This window comes from Dendrobium catenatum, unplaced genomic scaffold (genome assembly GCF_001605985.2).
Source record: "Dendrobium catenatum unplaced genomic scaffold, ASM160598v2 fragScaff_scaffold_1061, whole genome shotgun sequence".
NCBI lineage: Eukaryota > Viridiplantae > Streptophyta > Magnoliopsida > Asparagales > Orchidaceae > Dendrobium > Dendrobium catenatum.
This window is the reverse complement of record NW_021319523.1, coordinates 3497267-3520070: the sequence shown is the minus strand read 5'-3', so window position 1 is coordinate 3520070 and position 22804 is coordinate 3497267. Positions and strand designations below refer to the sequence as shown.

The 22804-nt window shown below is 40.1% G+C and overlaps 1 protein-coding gene across 3 annotated transcripts in view; it reads left to right on the top strand.

Annotated features, from left to right (window-relative positions):
* LOC110107588 (J domain-containing protein required for chloroplast accumulation response 1) overlaps window positions 1-22804 on the top strand; it is a 28397-nt gene that overhangs the window by 1917 nt on the left and 3676 nt on the right. The window contains exons 2-7 of one of the 3 annotated variants that reach the window (XM_028698301.1): window positions 259-902; window positions 1031-1204; window positions 1413-1786; window positions 1958-2057; window positions 8849-8925; window positions 22699-22758. In XM_028698301.1, coding sequence (XP_028554134.1) covers window positions 259-902; window positions 1031-1204; window positions 1413-1786; window positions 1958-2057; window positions 8849-8925; window positions 22699-22758 — 1429 coding nt within the window. Of the gene's footprint in view, window positions 1-258; window positions 903-1030; window positions 1205-1412; window positions 1793-1957; window positions 2058-8848; window positions 8926-22698; window positions 22759-22804 lie in introns of all 3 variants that reach the window. The other 2 variants (XM_020837868.2, XM_020837870.2) reach the window with 2 other exon arrangements.

Below are 22804 nucleotides of genomic sequence, written 5' to 3'. Positions count from 1 at the left end.
TTATTTTGCTCCATCCTAACTTCTTAAAAAAAAAAATCCCAGTCTATGCACTGTTCTTATACTGCCCCACCCTGAACTTATCCTATAGAAAGTCACTTTAAGGTACCAGCTAGCAGGAGATTTCTTTGCAAAAAAGAAAAAAAAAAGGTAACAAGAGTCTGGTGGCATCCTGTAATATTCCAATTTGTTCTAAGAAAAAGTTCACCTTTTATTGTTTTCTCTCTTTTAAAGTTCTGATCATGACTATTTAATTCTCAGCTTATCAGAAAAAATGGATAAAGATTTGGACCATCCAGGATTTGGATCTATAACCCAGCACTCTGTATCCAGAAATGAGGATGAACGATCTGATGCTTTCAGCTTTTCATTATCTCCTAATGCTTCTTCTACTGATTATTTTACAACACAACCAGTTCTTTGTCATGGTGATCTAAGAAACAAGAGCTATGCTTCCTATCGTCAAAGTGCATTATCCCGCCGAATTCCTTCTAGCTTTGAGGGTTTGGCAGACACGATGGAACCTTCTTTTCAAACAGTTAAAAGCCAGAATGGAAAGAGTTCAAGCAGCTTAGAGGATTATATCAGCAGTCGGCAGTTCCATTTCTCTATACACAAATGGGCAGGAAAAGGGGTTATGCTTGTCATGCCTTCTTATTCTAATGAAAGAAATGAAATTGAAAGAGGACTCACAACATTACCTGAAATAGTTGTTCAAGAAGTTGATATACCTTCCCACTGTGATTCTTTCTCTCATTTGACTAAAGCTTTCGAATCTGAAACTGAGAATCAAGAGAAGAAATCAGACAAGAAGGAAGATGATTATATAGCTCTTAATGCAAAAGGCCTTTCACATGTTGAGTTTGGTCCAGAGCTTCTCAGAGATCATACAAGTAAAAAATTAGGTCACAGCTATCAATCTTTTTTTTTTTTTGGGTTTCAACCATCATTTAATTAATGCGTCCAAGAAGATAAGACTATTCTGGAATGTTAAACAATGCTTAACCAGACTGTTGGGCGTTTATAATGACAGGCAAATGTGGCAAGCAGAGTGAAAAAGTTTCAGTTCCATATTTTGACGAAAATTCATGTACAAATTGGGCAGATGATGAACATAATCCTGAATTCAAGTCCATTGTTCATGGTGAACAGAATCATGAGCTGAAAAGTCTTAGTCAATTGTTTGATGATGATGTCAACAATCTGAGTGAGTACTGTCAATGGGTTAACTGCGCACTTCAATTTCATTTCATATTCAGGCTTTGTTTTGGATGGCTTTCTTACTGCTTCTTAAAACAGCTTTTTAGTACAAAATTTTTAATTTTTGTATTAAAAAGTTGCTTTAAGAAGCATTAAGAAGCTGTCCCAAAAGAAGCCTAAATTGAGTGCATGATGGTGCTTTTCTTTGCCTTTAGGAACTGATGATATACCTAGACCGATTAAAGAAAGGGAGCCCCAATCTAAAAGTCAGAAAAAGCGACAACTTCCAAGGGAAAGTAGGCTAGTTCCTGGTAACACAAATTGTTCTGCATTGCATGATAATCCCCTTTTAGAAGATAAAACCCGTGGAAACAAAGTTACGGGGAAAGTAAAAGATTTCATAAGAAAATTCAACCAGGAAGGTTCACCCAAAAGAAAAAGTGCTTTTGAAATGCTAGTTCGTAGGTCTAAAGGTGAACAGAACAAACAGGACAAAGTCGATGAACTGGCCCATGTCTCCTCTATCGGGGCAGTTAAGTTACGGGGGAAAAGTATGAATAACAACATACCATTATTTGATATTCCTAAGGTCATGGTATGCCATTTATATGCCTTAAAGAATTTTAGCTTTGACTCATTTGTAATGCAAATCAATATGTTTACTATTTAAATCAAAACTTATGTTGTTTAATTGTAATAAAGAACATAAAAATTTACTCCATTAGGCTAAGATTCCTTTTTTAATTTCCAAATGTTTCAGGAAAATCATGTTATAGAAAAGGCAGAGGAAGACAAGTTTGGCATTTCTAGTGATGGTCACCCTTCAGAAGAAAGGATTGAAGTCTCACCTCCACAATCTGGTTGGTTTCTATTTTACTCTTCTCCTTTGTTTGCATTTACAATTTCATTAGCATGCCCTATCTGCCTGTTGGGGAAGTAAGACTAGGCAACGAAACAAACAAGAAACAAAAATTGTAGCGGAAAGAAAGGACACTAGGATTTAATGTGAAAAAACTCGAAACAAGCATATACGTAAAAAGGTTGGAGTAGCTCCAGTGGAAGATAAGATTAGTGAGGAGTTGCCTTAGATGATTTGATCACATAAAACGACGGCCTTTTGATGACCCATTTAGTAGAGTAGATGTATTAGATTTGGTTTATGTTAAGAAAGGTAGAGGTAGACCTAAAAAAACTTGGCTAGAAAATATTAGAAATGACATTTCTTTATTAGATTTAATTAAGAATTTGACTCTTAACAGGATACAATTGAGAAAAAAATATTCATGTAGCCGTCCCCACGTAGTGGGATGAAGGCTTGATGTTGTTGTTGAATATGATATGCCCAATTTTAAATTTTAAAGCGTAGTTATTTTATCAAATACTTAACTATTATGCCATGCATGCCAACGTATAAAATTGAATATAATGTCGTTATTTTGAAATGGAAATGTATTATTTCTTTATTAAATACCTAACTATCACAAAATTCATGGTAGTACTTTGGCATTTGAATTCAAATAAAAAACTATCAACTCTTTTATATAAACATATAACTATTAATTCATGTATGCCTAATATTATTTAATGACTAATTACATTTACTATATGAGATTATCTTTAACTTTACATTTAAATTTAATTGCTCAACATTTAATGCCTTCATGATGTGAAACAACCAGGAATTGCAAGGAAATAATAAAATTATTGTAAGCTTGCTAATTTAAGATTAATGAATCACATGAATTAATTTTATGAATTATCCATTGACGTTTGGCTCTGGCATGCAGTTACAATTTTAGGAGAACAGATCAATTTAAAATAAGATCAGAAAATACAATAGAACTAGATGTGCTGTAATAATAATCCACATGTTAATATCTAGAGCTTTTCATCTCGAGTTTTCCTTTCTCACTCAGACTCTATGAGGGGCTTTAGCGGCGAGAGATCTTCAGCAGACCAAACGACGCCACTAAGAAAGTTATGATGCCGATGGTCTGATCCACGGGAGGGTAGCTGGAGAAGGAGGCGTTGGTGGACGTCCGACAAGTTCCCATTGTCTGGATGGTCGTCGTTCGTCGATAGTCTCAGCGAGATGAAATAGTATGCGATCTACGTAGTCTTCAACGGAATCTTCAAACTCCCAGTCGGGGTCAAAAGGGCGATTGTAGGATATCAATTTGTCCTTGAGAATTGTACGCAAATCCGTGGTCAACTTCAGGATCGACCATGCATTAGCGAGGAGGCCAAGGAGGAGTAAAACCTCTCAAATAGGGGTGTCAATTTTTGACCCGACCCGAAACCCGACCCAGAAAAATTTCATGTTCGGGTTGTCCCGTTTGTGAAACGGGTCAGGTTCGGGTTCAACAAAATGACCCGTTTCAAAAAACAGGTCGGGTTCAGGTTGACCCGGCAACCCGAAAATGACCCGAAAATCCTCTGCCCGGTTTGCTGCCTGCTCTGCCCGGGTTCGGTTCAAGTCGTGTCGACGCCTCACGCCTAAGCGGTGCACGTCCCGAAGCGGCGACGCGCCTGTGCGGTGTGCGTCCCGAACCGGCGAAGTGCGAACTCGAAGCGGCCAAAGCGTGAACGCTTTCCGCGCATGCACGTCCCGAAGCGACGAACCCGAAGCGGCGACGGGTCCTGCCGCTGCTCCCGCTGCTCCACCTGCGACGCATGCAGCCACTTCCGCTGCTCTGTCGCCGCGGTAGTATTTCAAAATCCGGGTCGAGTCGTGTCAATCCGGCAACCCGCGCGACAGAGCCGACCCGTTTACAAAAATGGGTCGGGCTCGGGTTGACCCGTATAAAGTCTGGTCAATTCAGGTTTGACTCGAACCTGACCCGCTGACCCGATTTGACACCCCTACTCTCAATAAGATAGTATCACTTGATATTAAACGGAGTGGAGGAGCAAGGGAGGTGAGGGGAAGTAGTGGTCAGCCTTAGGAGGAGAGGAAGAGGTTAGGGTGTGCGCTAGGTTTAGGCTTTAAGTCAAGGGGAATAGGAGAAGTGAAATCTGAAATTAGGGAGAGAGGAAGGATGTCTAAATGCAATGTATTTGGGGCCCAAGCAATTAATGTTGATTGAGGAATAAATGTGAAATTAATTTCAAATTGGAGGATTAATTGGGATGTTTCATAAGAGAGAATTACATTAATTACGAAGTTTTGAAATTCAAAATAACTTGAATTTGAATTCATAATCTAAGGAAAGTATTAATGGCTAATTGACTGTGGATTCTATGGGTGAGGGTAAAGCCGGCGGCTAGGATTGACTAGGTGGCCGACGGCTTGAGGAAGGTGGGGAGGGGCGGACATATGGAGGGAACCTGTCGGATTCCAATGGGTTTGGGTTGGGTGTTGGAAGCCGACGGGTGGTGGGGAGGGGAGGGGATGTGGTGCCGTCGGGTTGGGGAGATGGGTAGGGGATGAGGACTGTCAGTTTGGGAGGAAGGGGAGAGGATAATTGACGGCTTGAAGCAAGGGGAAAGTTGGACCACGAGCCCGTAGCACCTCCGCGACTGGTGGGTATTGCTTTGCCCACACCTTGAGACTTCGTCACTCAAAAACTCTCAAGCTCGAGAGAAGAAAACCAGAAATTTATTAAGCAATCTTAGAAAACAATACAAAGTCTAGGACCTCTATATATAGGCCTCCACAACGAAGAAAACTCAAAGACAAATATGCGCTCTGGCAACAACTCACTAAACTCCCTCATAGGGGTACAAAGGTTAACTAAAACAAATAATGAAAATAATACTAATACAATAACATAAAATAACTCATAAATAGATGCTCCTAATCTTGGCCGTCGATCTGCGATGTCTCCTGTGATAGACGCGCTGGAACCTTCCACTGATGTCCTCGTCACTTCAACTCAAGCCAGGTTAAATTAATAATTTATCTTCAAGCCTGGGTGTTTTTACAGTACAACTAATTATTCAATTTTATTTATATTATTTTTTCATCCATTGCAATGTAAGGGTATTGATTAGTTTGTACCTAAAGTAATGCGTCTAGAACCTTCACAATTGGCTGGATGAAACACTTCATTTCGCTATTTGTCTGGCAGTTGATCCCAACAATCATATGAGAATGCCTTGCTGACAATTATTCTCTTTGAGCATATGAGCAAATGGCGGGTATTATTTTTTCAAGTTAGTAATCTGCTAGAACTCTAAAAGCTAAGCACACGTGAAAGAAAATTTTGTCAAGGGTGGGAGAAATAATCTTTTAAAGGACTATGAAACCTCGGCTGACCAAATAGATTGGCCAAGGCTAATGACGATTTGAATAGGCCCTCTTAAGATGTTTGAAGAACTTCACTGTAATCTAAATTGAAAGAATCGTATCTTTTATATTTACATTTACAACCATTTAACCATTCAATGAATATATGACAAATAGAAAGACTACTAGAAGCCAACACGTAGATCACCTTCAAGCTTCTTTACTTTTCCCTGAAAACATGTAAAAACCAAATAATGAATATTTTAACCTAACAAGTTACCAATATCTACAATTGAAACCAATTTCTATCATATACTTAATTATATCAGTAGCATATTCAATAATATAGTGACATTTTAGTTTCACATCAATCCATCATATATCAATTTAGCATTCAAAATCAATGGTCATCAATAGTTAGTATCTATCATGTCATGTCAATAATAAGTCGTTAGTTTTATCCTCCTTATCTTTCATAGACTATCAGTGCACGTATCCATACCATATGCTATTTATGCACATGCATCAATGTTATATGGTTGTCTATTAATATTATCAATGTATGCATGTATCAATGTTAGATTCAGTTAAGCAGGACATCCAGCTTTAATGTAGTATTTTCATCATTCCATCTGTTACTTGTCCATATCTATCCATATGTCAATTATATCTTATCTTTCATTTATTTCTATTTATCATTTATTTTCACTGTGGCTTTCAATAATCCTTTAAGAGTCATCACCCTCTACCCGTGGTGTAATTCAGTCAATCAGTTATAGCGTGACATGTTGAATCCATAATTACTGTATAACATAGCCTTCAATTCCGTGACAACAATTTCTAACGCTCAATGCAGTGTCGAAGCGCCCTTGTTCAAATAGAAATTCAAAATTTCCTTTTAAAAATGCTTTTTCATATTTTTGGGTTGTTGCATTCACGGTCAAGTTTTGGCTAAAAGCATCTTTTCTGTCTGGCTGATCCCTAAACTGGATACGGTGGTTCAGTTAATGAACTTTTAGGTACACTTGTAGTCCTAGTTCAAAAAGTTGTAACAATTCTTTGACCACACCTCTTAATATGGCCTTTACTGCATCAACGCTAATACCATAATTCCAATGATACCTTTTTGTGCATGTTATCTTGGTTTTCAGAGTTTGTATTAGAAAAGGGATTATGGTGGCAAAACATGAGACTAAAACATGAACTTTGAAGATGAGAAGAGGAGACTGAAAGAAAACCTTGGAAGGGAGAAGGAAGAAGGAAATACAAACACCTTGTGTACACAACTTGGAGGCGATATGCCTACACTACTTTATAATAAAGAAAACGAACAAACACCTTGGATGAGATGCTAATCTCATCGTGGAAGGGATTGCTGAATAGTCCATGAGGGAGGAAAATTTATTTGACTATTCATTATCTCATAATAAGAAGTCTGATGTGATGCAAGGTGAGTTACACAAGATTATGAAAGAAGATTTACTAGTTGCTTAACCTCTTATAAAAATATGCATCAATTCAAAGTTGGTTATCAAATTCTTTGTGTTCCACTTGCTTAGGCAAAGAAATTACAAGGAAATTAATCGTACGATTTAAGCAATACAAAGGACAACGTAAAGTTAAAAGCTAATAACTTGAATCTAACAATTAATACGGAGTTGTTCACCTTGAGGCTTTCTCTCGTTCCTACGAATCTAGGTTGAGCGGAGGAAGATTGTCCACGCTAGAAATGAAGTCGCCACGAGGAGGGAGGAGCCAACGAACTCGGAGGTGGAGGTGGCACGGGAGGTCGGCCGTCGATGGTCCACTCGTAGTCTGGACTTTGTCTGTCGATGGTGTGTATGAGGGTCGGGAGGATCCGATCCAAGTAAGCTCCAACGGTGTCGTCGTCGGAGTCAAATCCCGCGTCGAAGAACGACGATTGTAGGACGTCGAGATTACCGTGGGCGTCGAATACAAGCCCCCATTCTAGCTCGGGATCCGCCATGCGACATGGAGGTGAAGATGATTGGTCGCCACAAGAAGTTCCAAGAGGAGAAGGGGGCGGCTTGGAGAGGAGGAGGGGAGGCCGGCGGTAGAGAGAGGGAGAGGGATGGGGTTTACTTTAGAAAACTGAAAGTAATTTCAGTTTAAGGGATTTGGGAGGGAATTATTTGAAATTTGATTCCCAATTAAAATGCAATTAAAGCATTAGAGGAAAAATTAATGGGGTGGAGCCAAAGGGGGAGGCCGGTGGTGTGGAGAGAGAGGGGAGAGGGAATTAAAACTGAAATTAATTTCAGTTTTAGTGCAATTGGGGGAGGGGGGAAATTATTTGAAATCAATTTTGGATTTCAAATAAGGGGAAGGAGTTAATTGAATCATTAATGGGGAGCCCAAAGAGGGGGGCCGGCGGTATGGCTAGAGAGAGAGGGAGTTAGGGAAAGAGGGAGAGGGGTTTCCAAAAATTGAATGATGACTAGGAAAATTTTAAATTAAATCCAAATCAATTTAATTTCAAATTTGGATTCATTTAAAAATTTCCATATATGGAATTTCCAAATTTTGAAATTCAAATTTCAATTCGGAATTAGTGGAGAGGGGGTTGGATGGGTGGTGGACAGCTGGTGGCTAGGTGGCCGGCCGACGGTGAGAGGGTGGGCGGCGGATGGGCTCTAGGGGCGGCGGCAACAAGGTGGGCTCGGGTTCCTTCAAGTTTCTATGCTTTACTTGTGATCTTCTATAACGGAGAGGCAAGAGGCTAGGGTTGCAAGTCTTCAATGATTCCTCCAAGTGAACTCACAAAGAAATCACAAAGAACTCACTAAGAGATCTTAAAGAAATTGAACTCACAAAGAGAACAAAGAGTAAGAAAATTTCATTCATCAATAATTCATTCCCTCATACAAGATACAAGAGCCATATAAATAGGCTCCAAATGACAACAAGTACAAAAGTCTAATATGTCCCTTGGGCTACAAGAGCAAACAAATACCTACGAGGGTAAAATGGGAAAAACTGAAAATAAATGCGTAATATATAAAATGCAGATACAAATAGTCATCAGTAATAAAGGCTCTCCATCATGGCCGTCGATCTCCGGTGTCGTCTCTGATAAAGGCGTCGGAATCTCCTGTCGATGACCCCATCAAAGTCCTAGCACTCTTATATAGAGTTGTAAAAGATAATCGAACTAATGACCAAATAGTCCAAATGTTAATGCAAAAGGCATCCAAGCAAAGATATAAGACACCATTAAATTGTTCTTTGTTTTCAGAGAAGAATATAAATAAGCATAATAAATCCTTCAAGAAGTTTTTTAGGCAAACGATTAACCTGCACTTGCTTGCACTTCTACTTGATCAAAGTGGTTTACATATTTGCTTTTCAAGATGTTGTGATTGATTTTGTAAATATGACTATATGATCAATGATGAGTTTCAGAGCCACCAACTACCGAAGTCATTGACAATACAGCATGCGATGAGGAGAGTATTCTTGAAGATTTTGAGGGGTATCTGGTATGTCAATGTTCCATTGTTTTATATGGTTTCTGCTTTTTTAGAATTTATGATACTAAAACGTTTTTATATATCACGAGGCATGTTGAAAATGGCCAAGCTCATAGTGAAATATTGACTACTGCATGTTCGTAAGGGATGCTGTATAATGTCTCTTAGTTGCAAGTATCTATCTAAGGTGGCTTTGTTGTCATAAGAAAAGATAATGCCATAGAGCTCAGTTTGAAGAAAATTCAATCCTTTTTAGGCTTACGAACTTGTCATGTTGCATGCTTCATAAAGTTGATCTAACAGTGTTTTCAGTTATCTTTATTTGATAAATGAATTCATTATTATTTTATTTGTGTATGACCTATTTATCTTTTTTCTCAAATAAGCTTCCATTCTGAATGGGTGGTGATGAGTGGCATCAATGGAAGACCCAAATACTATTGTTACACCTCCAATTAGAGGAGATATGCGACACCTTTTTTTGGGAAGAAACATTTATAGAAAGTTAAAAATATGAAAATAAACTTTTTGAATTTTAATAAAGCATAATATTATTATGTCAAAATATTAATCATGCTCTCGAAGTAAACTTCTCAAAAAGTTCAGTGTCCTACGAGGGATAAGTTTTCATTACATCGGATCATTATTATGCTAAAGATTAAATGTCATTACGTCCACCCACCTAATTGCAAATATCAATCAAAGTATGTATTAATGCATGAAGAAACATGCATATGAACAAATAATAAGTTTTATTTCAAAGTTATGCAAAACCATCAGAACTACATGATGTCGACACACTCTTCATCATTGGGGATTTCTTGAAGTCCTTTACATCTTTCAAATTCGGGCCTCACCTTCCAATAAGAGATCTCTTCCCACTTATTGCAATCTATAAGGTAGTAACTTAAGCCTTGACCGCAAAATGTTTGAAAATGATTCAAATAGCATCAAATTCAACACCAATGCTTGCATCACTTATATTGGTATAACTTCTGTGAAGATGTGCAAAAATAAGCCTTGACCTTCTCCAAATTTGGTCTATCACGTAATGAAAGTCAACGTCTCTTTCAAGAGATCGGGTCTCACTATAGTAACTGTAAGTCTTGATTGTCACTAAATCCTATTTGCATGATGAGAAAAGTCAATTCCTTTTTTAAGGGGAGACTTGAGCATCTCCATAGGGATTGGAAGTCTTGAACGTCTCAAAATCCGATTTGTCTGATGAGGACAATGATACGTCGTGGAAGTGAATGTAAAAGAGAAGAAAAATGTAGGAACACCAAGATAGGGATGATTTTTGAATTATCTCTTTAATAATAAAACAAGACACAATTAATCTTCTATTCGAGAGGTAAAACAGCTCTTCCACAAACCCTAGACGCCGCTAGAAACTGACAACAACATTATAAAAACAAAACTTAGCAATAACATAAACTAAATCCTAGACAACTGTTTAAATAGCCCTATAACACAATAACATAAATAGAACTTGTTATGTGTGGAATATGATTATGTTGATCAATCTGGTTATTTTGTTGTCTCAGACCTCAAAGCTTGTTTTGTTCACTAAGGGGTGCGGGGGTTTACCTCCTGCTTGGGTTCGGGTGCAAAGACTTTGACTGTGAATTTTTTTTAATAACTATAAATTTTCTAAGAATAATTTTTTTTATAAATTTTCTTTTTTTATTTATACATTTTTTTGGTACGCAAAATGAAGCTCATTGTAGGGGCTATGGGTCTTGATTTTTAAACTCCTGCCTTATATTTTTTCGCTCTTTACAGGGGAAAAGCATGAGTTGGTTAAGAAAGTCGTACCTCTGCCTAGTCTTAAAGTGTGGTTATTAATAGGTGGGGGGGGGGGTTCCTAAAAAAATATTTTAAAAAATTATGTTAAATTATTTTGGACCAAAAAATTTATTTTTTTATTGTTAATATACAATTTAAAAAGAAAATTACTTAAAAGAAATTATCGTGCAGGCCTTAGGCTCATGCGTTGAGGCACCTAATTACCACCCCTAGGTGCAATATGTGAGCCGAACGCACACAAGCACCATTACGTTAGACGGCGGCTGGTCGCCTACATGTGCGCATGCCAATTTTTTTGGCCCATACCATCCATTTCAAACATTTTTTGGGTCTGTTAGGCAGGCCCAGGAGGGGCCAGCTGGACCGGTCCAGCCCAGACCGATCCTCACTTACTCCAGGCGGAACCGAGCGGCACAGGAGCGGAACCGAGCAGCATAGGCGGAACCCGTGGGGGGCCAGGAGGAGTTTTGGGAGGGAAATTTTGAATGAGAGGGGCTATTTAGACATTTTGTAAAACTCTTTTATGGTTAATTAGGAGGTTAGGAGGAAAAGGGGGGATGATCCTAAATTTGAATCTTGTTTTTGATATCTAGGGTTTGTTTTGGGCTCTTGGCGTTGCCAGAGATTGTGGAGAGTATTTCCTTCCTCTCGAATTGAAGGAAAATTGTATCTTGCAAATTCTTTTCATCGACTAGTGGAATACAAGTGTTTGCAATTGCTTTCCTACGATTTTCTCCTAAGTTCCTCTCATATTTTCCATTGTTTGGGTTGTTTTCTTGCTGTGGACAGCAGTTTTCTTTGTTTGATACTTGATTTGGGTTAGGTTTGCTTGTGAATACAAGCATTTCCTATCAAATTGGTATCAGAGCATCGATTTGGGGACCTTAGGCGGCTGAAATCCCTATTTTTCAGCGAGCTTTTCGTTTCTGGAAGTGATTTTTTGAGATCCGTTGGGAAGAACGATGGCCGGAAAGAAAGTTGACGTCTTGGAAGGCGAAGTCGGCCAATTGAAAGCCGATTTGGAGGAAAGATTCTTCAATTTTCAAAATCAAATCACCTCCAGCAATGAAAGGTTGGAGGGGACGTTCACCGCAATGGAGGAAATGATGAAGAAACTACTTGAAATGAAGACCAATCCGGCGACATCGGAAGTAAGAGAGACCACTAACGACCATGACATGGGAGGAAATCCGAACCCCTTGCGGGGGAAGAGGAATTTGGAGGTGGAGATCCTAGAGGAAGAGAACGACATGCCTCTTCTAGAGCCTCTTTCGAGGGAAGAGATGAGCATGGGATATGACAGAAGGGGGGCTGATTTTGGTGGGAGGAGAGAGGGATCTCATCGCCGAGGTGCTGAATTCGAAAGAATTCAGCGTCGAGGGGGAGATTTTGAAGGAAGAAGGGAGGAACGTCATCGTCGAGGTGTTGAATTTGAAGGTATTCAGCGTCGAGGTGATGATGTTGAAGGGAGGAGAGGAGAGTATGAAGAGGGGTTCGAGTATATTCGTCGGAGGGACGATCGGGACAATTGGGGAACGCCTCCTCTGAGGGGAATGGGAGGCTATGGAGGATATCAGGGAGATCCCAAGGTGAGGAAATTGAAGATGCCCATTTTCGAGGGGGAAGACGGCCATGGCTGGATCTACAAGGTGGAGCGTTACTTTGTTGTCAACGGGTTGACAGAGGATGAGAAGCTGACGGCGGCAGGATTGTGTCTGGAAGGAAAGGCTTTGGCATGGTACCAGTGGCGTGACAGGAGGGAGCCCATCCGGAGTTGGAGGGAGTTTAAGGACTGCCTATTAGAACGTTTCCGAGCCGATGGGGGAGGAGATTTCTATGAGCAGTTCTTTGCCCTAACTCAGGAGGGGACGGTGGCGGATTATCTGGACAGATTTGAGTACTTGGCTAGCCGATTGGATCACATTTCAGAGTCGGCCCTGGAGGGGAACTTCATGAAGGGGCTTAAGCCCGAGATACGAACAACGGTCAGAGTTTTGGAGCCGAGGAACCTAGGGAAGGCTATGGAGTTAGCCCAATTGGTGGAGAATCAGAAGAAATCTGAAAGAGGAGCTCGAGGAAACTATTCGGGAGGGTCGCACAGGATGACGACTACCATCTTGCCTTCAAAGGTGGGATCCTCAGAGAGTCTGAAGGAGGCACCAAAGGAGAGAACTGGAGGAGGGGGAAACGGGGGACAGTTCAAATAGCTGACCGAGAAGGAGATGTAGGAGAAGAGAGCAAAGGGGTTATGTTTTCGATGTGATGAGAAGTACATGCCCGGACACCGGCGCAAGGATCGAACTCTTCAGGTTCTCCTCGTTTGCGAAGATGAGGAAGACGAGGAGGGAGGTGGGAGTGGGTCAGAAGGAGAGGAGAAGCTGCATCTGGATGTGGCAGAAGTCTCTCTGAACTCAGTAGTGAGATTCACTCCGAGTCACATTATGAAAGTAAGAGGAGAGATAGCTGACCGCGAAAGTGTTGATACTGATCGATAGTGGTGCAACCCACAATTTAATTTCTGCTCTGATCGTGGATCAGTTAGGGATGGAGCCAGTCGATACAGGAGGCTATGGGGTGATGATGGGCATGGGGAAAGTGGAGATGGGGAGAGGAGTTTGCAAGGGAGTGATCTTGACCATCCAAGGGCTACAGGTAAGGGAGGATTTTCTTCCCTTAGAATTGGGAAGTACATATGTCATCCTGGGGATGAAATGACTACAGACTTTGGGGGAGACCAAGGTCAACTGGGTGCTTTGAGGATGGAACTAATGATAGAAGGGCAGAGGAAGGTGATCCAGGGGGATGCAGGGCTGACAAGGAAGTCGTATCTCTCAAATCCATGATCAGATCCATACAGGAGGTGGGAGGGGGATTTTTGGTAGAGCTGCAACGTTTGGAGAGGGTCAGTGTGGGGGAAGAAGGAGACATTCCATAGGTGGTGCAACCGATCATACAACAGTACAGAGAGGTGTTCCAGCCACCCCAGGGATTGCCACCCCCTAGAGAGCAGGAGCACGCCATCCTTCTGAAAGAGGGAGTGTCACCGATTAGTGTTCGACCATATCGCTACCCCCAGATTCAGAAAGATGAAATTGAGAAGCTGATCAAGAAGATGTTGGAGGCAGGGATCGTCAAACCCAGTGTGAGTCCTTTCTCCAGTCCAGTCTTACTGGTCAAAAAGAAGGATGGGAGCTGGAGGTTTTGCGTGGATTACAGAGCCCTGAACAAGGAGACAGTACCGGACAAATTCCCCATTCCAGTGATCGATGAGTTATTAGATGAGCTGCAGAGAGCGGTGGTGTTTTCAAAGATGGACCTGAAGTCGGGCTACCACCAAATCAGAATGATGGAAGGGGACATTCAGAAGACTGCGTTCAGAACACACGAGGGGCACTATGAGTTCTTAGTGATGCCATTTGGGCTCACTAACGCCCCCGCTACCTTTCAGTCCTTGATGAACAGGGTGTTCAGGCAACACTTGAGGAAGTTTGTGCTAGTCTTCTTTGATGACATTTTGGTGTACAGCTGTACCGAGGAGGAACATTTGAAGCACCTAAAGGAGGTTTTGGGGATCCTACAGACACATCAGCTGAGAGCTAACTTAAAGAAGTGTAGTTTTGCCCAATCAAGGGTGGAATATTTTGGACATGTAGTGTCTCAAGAGGGAGTGGCAGCTGACCTGTCAAAAATTGAAGCAATGCAGAAATGGCCCATGCCCAATAATATCAGGGGGTTGAGGGATTTCTTGGGACTGACGGGATACTATAGGAGGTTTGTGAAGGGGTACAGTTCCATTGCTTGGCCATTGACGGAGCAGCTGAAGAAGGACAACTTCTTCTGGGGTGATGTAGCGACCCAGGCCTTCGAAAGGTTGAAGAAAGCCATGACCACTGTTCCAGTTCTAGCGCTCCCAGATTTTAGCCAAGTATTCGTGGTGGAGACCGATGCTTCAGGGTATGGCTTGGGAGCAGTGTTGATGCAGAATCATAGGCCTATAGCTTATTTCAGCCAGGTGCTATCGACCAGGGCACGATTGAAGTCAGTATACGAGAGAGTGCTGATGCCATAGTCTTGGCCATTCAGAAGTGATGCCCCTATCTTTTAGGATGGCATTTGAGCATTTCATTGTTCGTACAGATCAGAGGAGTCTGAAATACCTGTTAGAGCAAAGGATGGTGACTGAGGAGCATTAGAGGTGGTTGTCAAAGCTACTAGGATATCTTTTTGAGATCCAGTGTCGGCCTGGGGTGGAAAATGAGGTAGCTGACACCTTATCTAGGTGTGTGGGGGAACTTCAGGAGGTGGCAGTTTCAGTACCCCTGATGGTTGATTGGGGGGCCATCAAGGAAGAGAGCATGCAGAACGAAGAGTTGAAGAAGATCAGGGAAGGATTAAAGAAGGACAGTAGCGGCAAGTCAGGGTACTACCTGGAGGGAGAGAGGCTGCTATACCAAGAAAGGTTTGTGATGCCACGAACATCAGTACACATTCCTCACCTATTACAGGAATTCCACGGCAGTGCAGTTGGGGGTCATTCAGGAGTACATAAGACATATAGGAGGTTGGCATCGGAGCTGTACTGGAAGGGGATGTTTAAGGATGTTGAGGAGATGGTGACAAAATGTGAGGTGTGCTAGAGGAATAAGTACATGGCAATGGCGCCTGGTGGATTACTCCAACCGTTAGCACTTCCGAACAGAGTGTGGGAGGAAGTGTCTATGGACTTCATCGACGGCCTACCCCGTTCAAAAGGATTCACCGTCATCTTAGTCGTGGTGGATCGACTCAGTAAGTATGCACATTTTATCCTCCTACGACACCCTTACACCGCAGTATCAGTGGCGGTAGCATTTATCAGGGAAGTGGTTCGATTACACGGGATTCCTGAATCAAATGTGTCGGATAGAGACAATGTGTTCCTCAGCCAGTTTTGGAGAGAACTTTTCAGAATGCAGGGCACAATTCTCAAGAGGAGCACCGCCTACCACCCACAGACAGACGGGCAGACATAAGTGGTTAACCGGAGCGTGGAGACATATTTGAGGTGTTTTGCTTAATGGGCTAAATGGTTGCCTTGGGCGGAGTATTGGTATAACACTTCGTGCCATTCAGCATCCCAAATGACTCCTTTCAAGGTGCTCTATGGAAGAGACCCCCCACACTTAGTACATTATGGGAAGGGAAACACACCTGTCTCTTCAGTCAAACAGTACTTAGAGGAGAGGGACCGGGTGTTGGAAGAGTTAAAGAAACATCTAGAGAGGGCACAACAAATAATGAAGAAGCGAGCGGATATGCACAGAAGAGACATACAATATGAGGTGGGGGAGAAAGTGTTCTTGAAGCTGAGGCCTTACAGGCAGAAATCAGTGGCTAGCAGGAGGAACGCGAAACTGGCCCCAAGATACTTTGGTCTCTATGAGATCTTGGGGAAGATTGGAGCAGTAGCGTATCGTCTGAAGCTACCCTTCTTCGCGACTATACACCCAGTGTTCCATGTGTCACAGTTGAGGAGAGCTTTGGGGGAGCATGCAGTTAGCGTCGAGTTATCAGCAACCATGACTGAGGATTGGGAAGTGATGTTAGAACCCCTGGAGCTTATGGGGGTAAGATCAGATCAAGAAGGAAACAAGGAAGTGTTGATTCAATGGAAGGATCTCCCTAATTTTGAGGCGACCTGGGAGCCATTTGAAAGAGTGAAAGACCAATTCCCCTCCTTTCACCTTGAGGATAAGGTGAGTTTTTGGGAGGGGAGTACTATTAGGCCGGCCCAGGAGGGCCGGCTGGATCGGTCCAGCCCGGACTGGTCCTCACTTACTCCAGGCGGAACCGAGCGGCACAGGCGGAACCCGTAGGGGGCCAAGGAGGAGTTTTGGGAGGGAAATTTTGAATGAGAGGGGTTGTTTAGACATTTTGTAAAACTCCTTTATGGTTAATTAGAAGGTTAGGAGGAAAAGGTGGGATGATCCTAAATTTGAATCTTGTTTTTGAGATCTAGGGTTTGTTTTGGGCTCTTGGCGTTTCCGGAGATTATGGAGAGTATTTCCTTCCTCTCGAATTGAAGGAAAATTGTATCTTGCAAGTGCTTTTCATCGACTAGTGGAATACAAGTGTTTGCAATTGCTTTCCTACGATTTTCTCCTAAGTTCCTCTCAGATTTTCCATTGTTTGGGCTGTTTTCTTGCTGTGGACAGCATTTTTCTTTGTTTGATACTTGATTTGGGTTAGGTTTGCTTGTGAATACAAGCATTTCCTATCAGGGTCTTACGAATTGTTATTCAATATTTTTTTAATCCAATTTTGACACTTTCAAAGCTCTAATAAGCTTGTATCATTAATTTCGAGCAAGTTTGAAATTTTTTGTGTGAAATCATTAAAAAATTTCTATGAATAATGTGTTGACTTCATGTAAGTTTTATTTGGTTAAAGGGATGTTCATGGAATGGTCGCATCTTTTTAAATTTTCGGTATGAAGTTTTTGAAGAATTAAACATATGTTTTCTAATGAAAAAAGCTTTGGTGCATGAAAAATGGAGTAATTGATACATCATGAAAAATCGACTTGATATGATATGGAGGCATTTTGAGTTGAAATTTTCAAGAGTTAAATTCAAAATTATAATTAAATTGAATGTCTCGATGAGATGAATTCAATGATAAGAAAAGTGACATGATCTGAGTTTGTTTGAGTTCATATTATGCACTTGAAGCGTAATAAAAAAACTTCAGCATATTAATTGAAGGATCAAAAGATCTCTAAATCGTGTAGATGCTTATAGTTAAATCGAGCGTCTCAATGAGACGAATCAAACAAGCCCAAAATCTTTTAACCCTGACATCAGTAAGGCATTTAATGCTGAAAGAAGGATTTATGATCAATAGAATTCATAGGGATGTCTGATGGCGTTTTGGATTATGGCTATGTTTACTAGGTATGACACTTGAAAACTATCTATAAATAGGTATCCACTCTCTATGGGAAAGGAGGGCTTGAATCTTAGTTTGAGATTCAAGAGAGCTTAGAGTCTTGAAGAATCTTGAAACTCTAGCGTCAGACTATTGTCCGATCGCTATAGTCGGACCAAATTCTGAACATCGCCATCAAACCACCATCATTTGATCATCGTTGTTGAACTATCACTTGGCAACTATTGTCGGACCATCTCTTAATCACCATTGCCCTATTATCATTCCTAACCACCATCGCCCAACTATCAACTCTTAACTACTGTCACCTGAACACGATCCTTTAACCACCATCGCACCATTATGATCCTCCGATCATCATCACATGACTATGATCCTCCGATCACTGTTGCTTGAATACGGTTATCTGAGCATTGCCACCTTACTATGGCTCTCTAACCGTTGTCGCACAACTGTGGTCCTTCAACCATCATTGCCCAACTATGGTCTTCTAACCTCCATTGTCAACGATAATTCCCTAACTACTATTGCCCTGACTACAGCCTTTTGATCACCATTACTCGACTATAGTCCTCTGACCATCATCTTTTGGCTATAATCTTCCAACTGCCGTTGCCTGACCAATGTTTAAAATTGCGTATTCGGGTATTGAGGCGTTTTTCGTTTGTGAGACAGGCGTAAGCCTTAAGGCGTTTTGAGGCATAAGTCTCAAAATAAAAAAATTGCGTAAACATAAAATGATAAATTGTATATATAATAATGAGTAAATAATATATAAAACATAAAAATGCTACTTACCACATCTTTGAGGATAAATAAGGGAGACATCACATAAGAACTCACTAGTCATCAGCACTGTCATCACTTATCACTAAGGGGGTCTTCATTTGAATCATCCTTATGATGAACTGCTCTCTCCTCTCCCTCCTCTCCTATAGAGTCCAATATCTCTCAATCAGCTCTTTCTTCCTCATTATCAGTTATCTTCCTCTTCCCTAAATATTTTTGAACAATATTATAATGAATAATAGTGTAATACATTAATAAAAGTCTAAGAAAAGAAAATTATATTATTTATATACCTTTTTTGATTTTGTTCCTGAGTTGTGGTGGATGTTGATGCTTTAAGACCATCAAAGAAATCAACATTTAAATCTTCATCTTGTAATTCAGACGGCTTAATTTCCAATGATGTAATTGAAGTATGTGATAAGGAAAGCCAGGATATTTCTTCTCCTTTATTTGGCAGACCAGTAAGAAGGGCCACTTCATCAGTAGTGAAAGGAATGGGTTACCTTTTAGAACAAAGCATTGCTTTGAAATGTTTCACCTTGAGATCAGCTCATAAATAAGAGGGAAATTTTGCTCAAACCCAGGAAATTCCAAAAACTGTATGATCTTTAGACGTTTCAATGTGTCCACGACTTCAGGAGTAATTTGCTGAGCAAAGTTATGACAGATTGTTCGAAACGTAGAAACATAGTTTCGATAGGTAATTGGACGAACATATATCTGAAAATTTTAAAAAATAAAAACATAAAAAATAAGTAACTGAGATACGCAAAAAAAAAAAAAAAAACGCACAGCATACGCGCAATATAAGCATTGAGTACACACAAAATACGCATTGAGTACACACAACATATGCATAGATTACTCGATGCTTAAAATTTAGTTAGGGTTTATATTTCAAATTTCAACATAAATTCATAAACCCTAAATACAGAGAAAATACGATGGCATCAAAGTATCAAACATTTAAAAAGTTTCGAGAAGCAATGCATACGCATAGAGTAAGCATAAAATACGAAGAACTTCAAAACCTTGAACACCAACGCATAGCATAACCATAAAATACGCAGTACGGAACAGAAAACATGGCATTAAGTTACCTTTTTCTTTGGGGGTGATAACATCTTAGAAGAAACTGAGTGAAGAATACTTGAAATTGCTCCGGAGTGAATGCTAAATATTTGTTGGAACTTGAAAACCGAAACGTCGCCTCTGCCATTCGACCTTTACCAGGGTTTAAATGTTGATGCCACGTCGACATCTCACTAGGCGCGTCACGTCTACAACTGGCGAACCGAACTGGAAAAAAAACTTTAGGTTAATTTTTTTAGAGGCGACACCTTAAATATGTTAGGCGATGAGTGCCTTATGGCGCGCCTTAGTAAACTTGAGGCGTAAGCCTCATAAACTGAACTTATTGCGTGGGCTTTGAGGCTTAAAGGGACCATATTGCGCTGAGGCGCGCCTCAAGGCGCACCTTTTATTGCGCAATTTTAAACCATGTGCCTGACCACGAACCTCTAAGCTCTGTCACCCGACTACAATCGTTTAACTATAGTTGACCGCATACGAACTTTGATCTTTTGTTGCCTGACTATGGCCCTTCAACCATTGTTGCATGGCTACCATCGAAGCACGCCATCAACACTAACTTTGACTCTCAATGTTAGCATAAATATTTATGCTGTATATTTTGGTCTCTGTCTCCCTTCCTCAAGGGGTAAAGACCAAAACAAATAGCAAACAATATCTTCCATGGTAAAGGGCCCTTTTAACTTCTTCCATGAAATATATTTTGTACGTTATGTCTACTATATTTTATTAACAACTTCTCTAATAATAGGAAATGACATCATTTGTAATTGATGAAAAATATTTGTAGAATCATTTCAATTGGGTTAGATCCCATCTATGTTGCACCGATACGGATACGGCGACACGGATACGACACGATACGGATACGGGACACGTCAATTCTTAAAAATACATGATACGGGTACGGCGCGGACACGACATCATAATTTATAAATCATACATAAAAATTAAGAAAGCAATCAAAGCATAATATTTGAAATTACAAAAAAAATGACAACAATATCATTTGTAGCCTTGTAGCTTATAATATCAAAATATAAGTAAGCATTAAATGTCTAGTACAACAACAAAAGCATAAACATAAATTGTCTAGCACATAAAGTTTCAAATATTCAATAGAAGGAATGATATGATTAGCTTCTTCAGTGGTTTGTCTTTGAACTTCTATATCATCTTCAATAAATATCATAGCTTTTAATTCAGGCTCATCAAGTGAAAGATCAGTAATTTCTAATATTCTCATATCATCAAGAGACTCAATTCCATCTTGGAAATGAGAGCTTTGCTCGCTACCGCGGAAGTAAATACGACGTTTGTTTTTCAACGGACACGTGTATTGGATACACGTGTCCTTTTGAAATTAAATAGTATTTTAATTGGATACATCTTTGGCGTATCCGACATGTATCGGTGGAGTATCGGAGGCGTATCCGTGTATCGGTGTATCGGATACAGCACGCCTTCATAAATAGGTGTATCGGTGCAACATAGGATCCCATGTTTTTTCCCTATCACGGATTTTTCGTGTAAAATTTCTAGTTTCTCTTACAACAAATCATTTATCTTTATATGTGTACTGAATTTTTGTACCTAAGTAAGACGTTAAACTCTCTTTCTGTCACCATGATGTTGTGGCATGCAACAAGTATTGTGCTTCATCTTTGCGGGAACATTTCATGCAAAAATGGTTTGCGACGAGTTAAAGTGTAAATGACACACTAATTCAAAGATCTAAATATTTGGGTATTATTGTGACCAAATGAATGTATATTTGTGGGGAAAGAAGCCACTAACGAACTCTTTGATGGAAATTGCCGCCGTCGGTGTTAGTTTGTTGATATTTGGCGATACAAAATAACAACAACAACATCAAGCCTTTATCCCACTATGTGGGGTCAGCTACATGAATTCTTTTTCTCCATTGTGTCCTATTAACAGTTAAATTCTCATTTAAATCTAATAAAGAAAGGTCATTTCTAATATTTTCTAACCAAGCCTTTTTAGGTCTACCTCTACTTCTCTTAGCATAAGTCAAATCTAATATCTACTTTCCTAACCGGGTCATCGGAAGGCCGCCGTTTTATATGACCAAACCATCTAAAGCGACTCTCTCTAATCTTATCTTCCACTGGAGCTACTCCAATCTTTTGGAAATGGACAACATTTATTCCATGGTTGCTATCCGTAAGCCCTTCCTCATGAAACTGTACACCTGATTAAGGAAGAGAACCGGTCAGGGAAGTCCAATTTTTAACTTGTAGGGCCGTGGGATTCAATTTGCTTGATTAAACATTATTGAACTGTCAGACACAACAAAGATTGTGTTGAGGTTGATTGATCCAATTTGGAGCCATCTGGGCACAAAATCAAGCAAATTGAGATGTATTGGACTTTGGTTCAGTCTTTTGAGGCTCCTTGATTTTTGTGTACTGTTAGAATTTATGCTTGACCAAGTATGAATCTATATTATTCAAACAAACGTATTTGATTTTCTCCCTTAATGCATTCTTTTGACGTTTGGGTTCAGTGGTTGACTAAATCGATTTTGTGTATTATATTTTGGTTTAGTCTTTCATCTATTTAAACTATGCTTCTAGTTTATCCAAAATAATCACAAGTATTTAAATGTAACCTCCCCTTCTTGACAATTAGTATAATTAGTAAATTCAATTGCATCCAGTGTTTTGGTATTCCAAATTGATGCAGGGTGAGAGAGCTTTAGTTGAGATAGTTTATGAATCCTTCAATAAATATAAAGGCTTATTAGCCTCACGCAATCAGTTTTTTGAGATCACATAATAAAAGCTTCACGATTCCAGAATTTGTGAAAAACCTTTTATTTGTTCCATCCAATAAAATAAAGAAACAAAATTTCAAAATTTGTATTAAAGCGAAGCCTCGAACCTTGATCAATCTGCATCGTAGTATAACCCAATGTTGATCCATAATACAGAAGTGGAATAGTAACATGAGATATACAACTAACCTAATGCAAATGACTGTAAGATACTCCTCAATTTACTCACTATGTGTTATTAATAGTTGGTTGACAAAAATTTACACAGAAAAGTTACATAATTCATCACAATCCCGTACGACTGTCTCATTGTCTTATGGATTAGCCTTTGTAGTATATGAACGTGTTTTCCTAATGCGCAGGTACAACAGTTGCTGGTAAACCTGCCTGAACCGGCACAAAATAGTCCACAACAAGATCAGGTTAAAGTGACAGTTCTCTTGCCTATACTCTACCTATATGATTTCT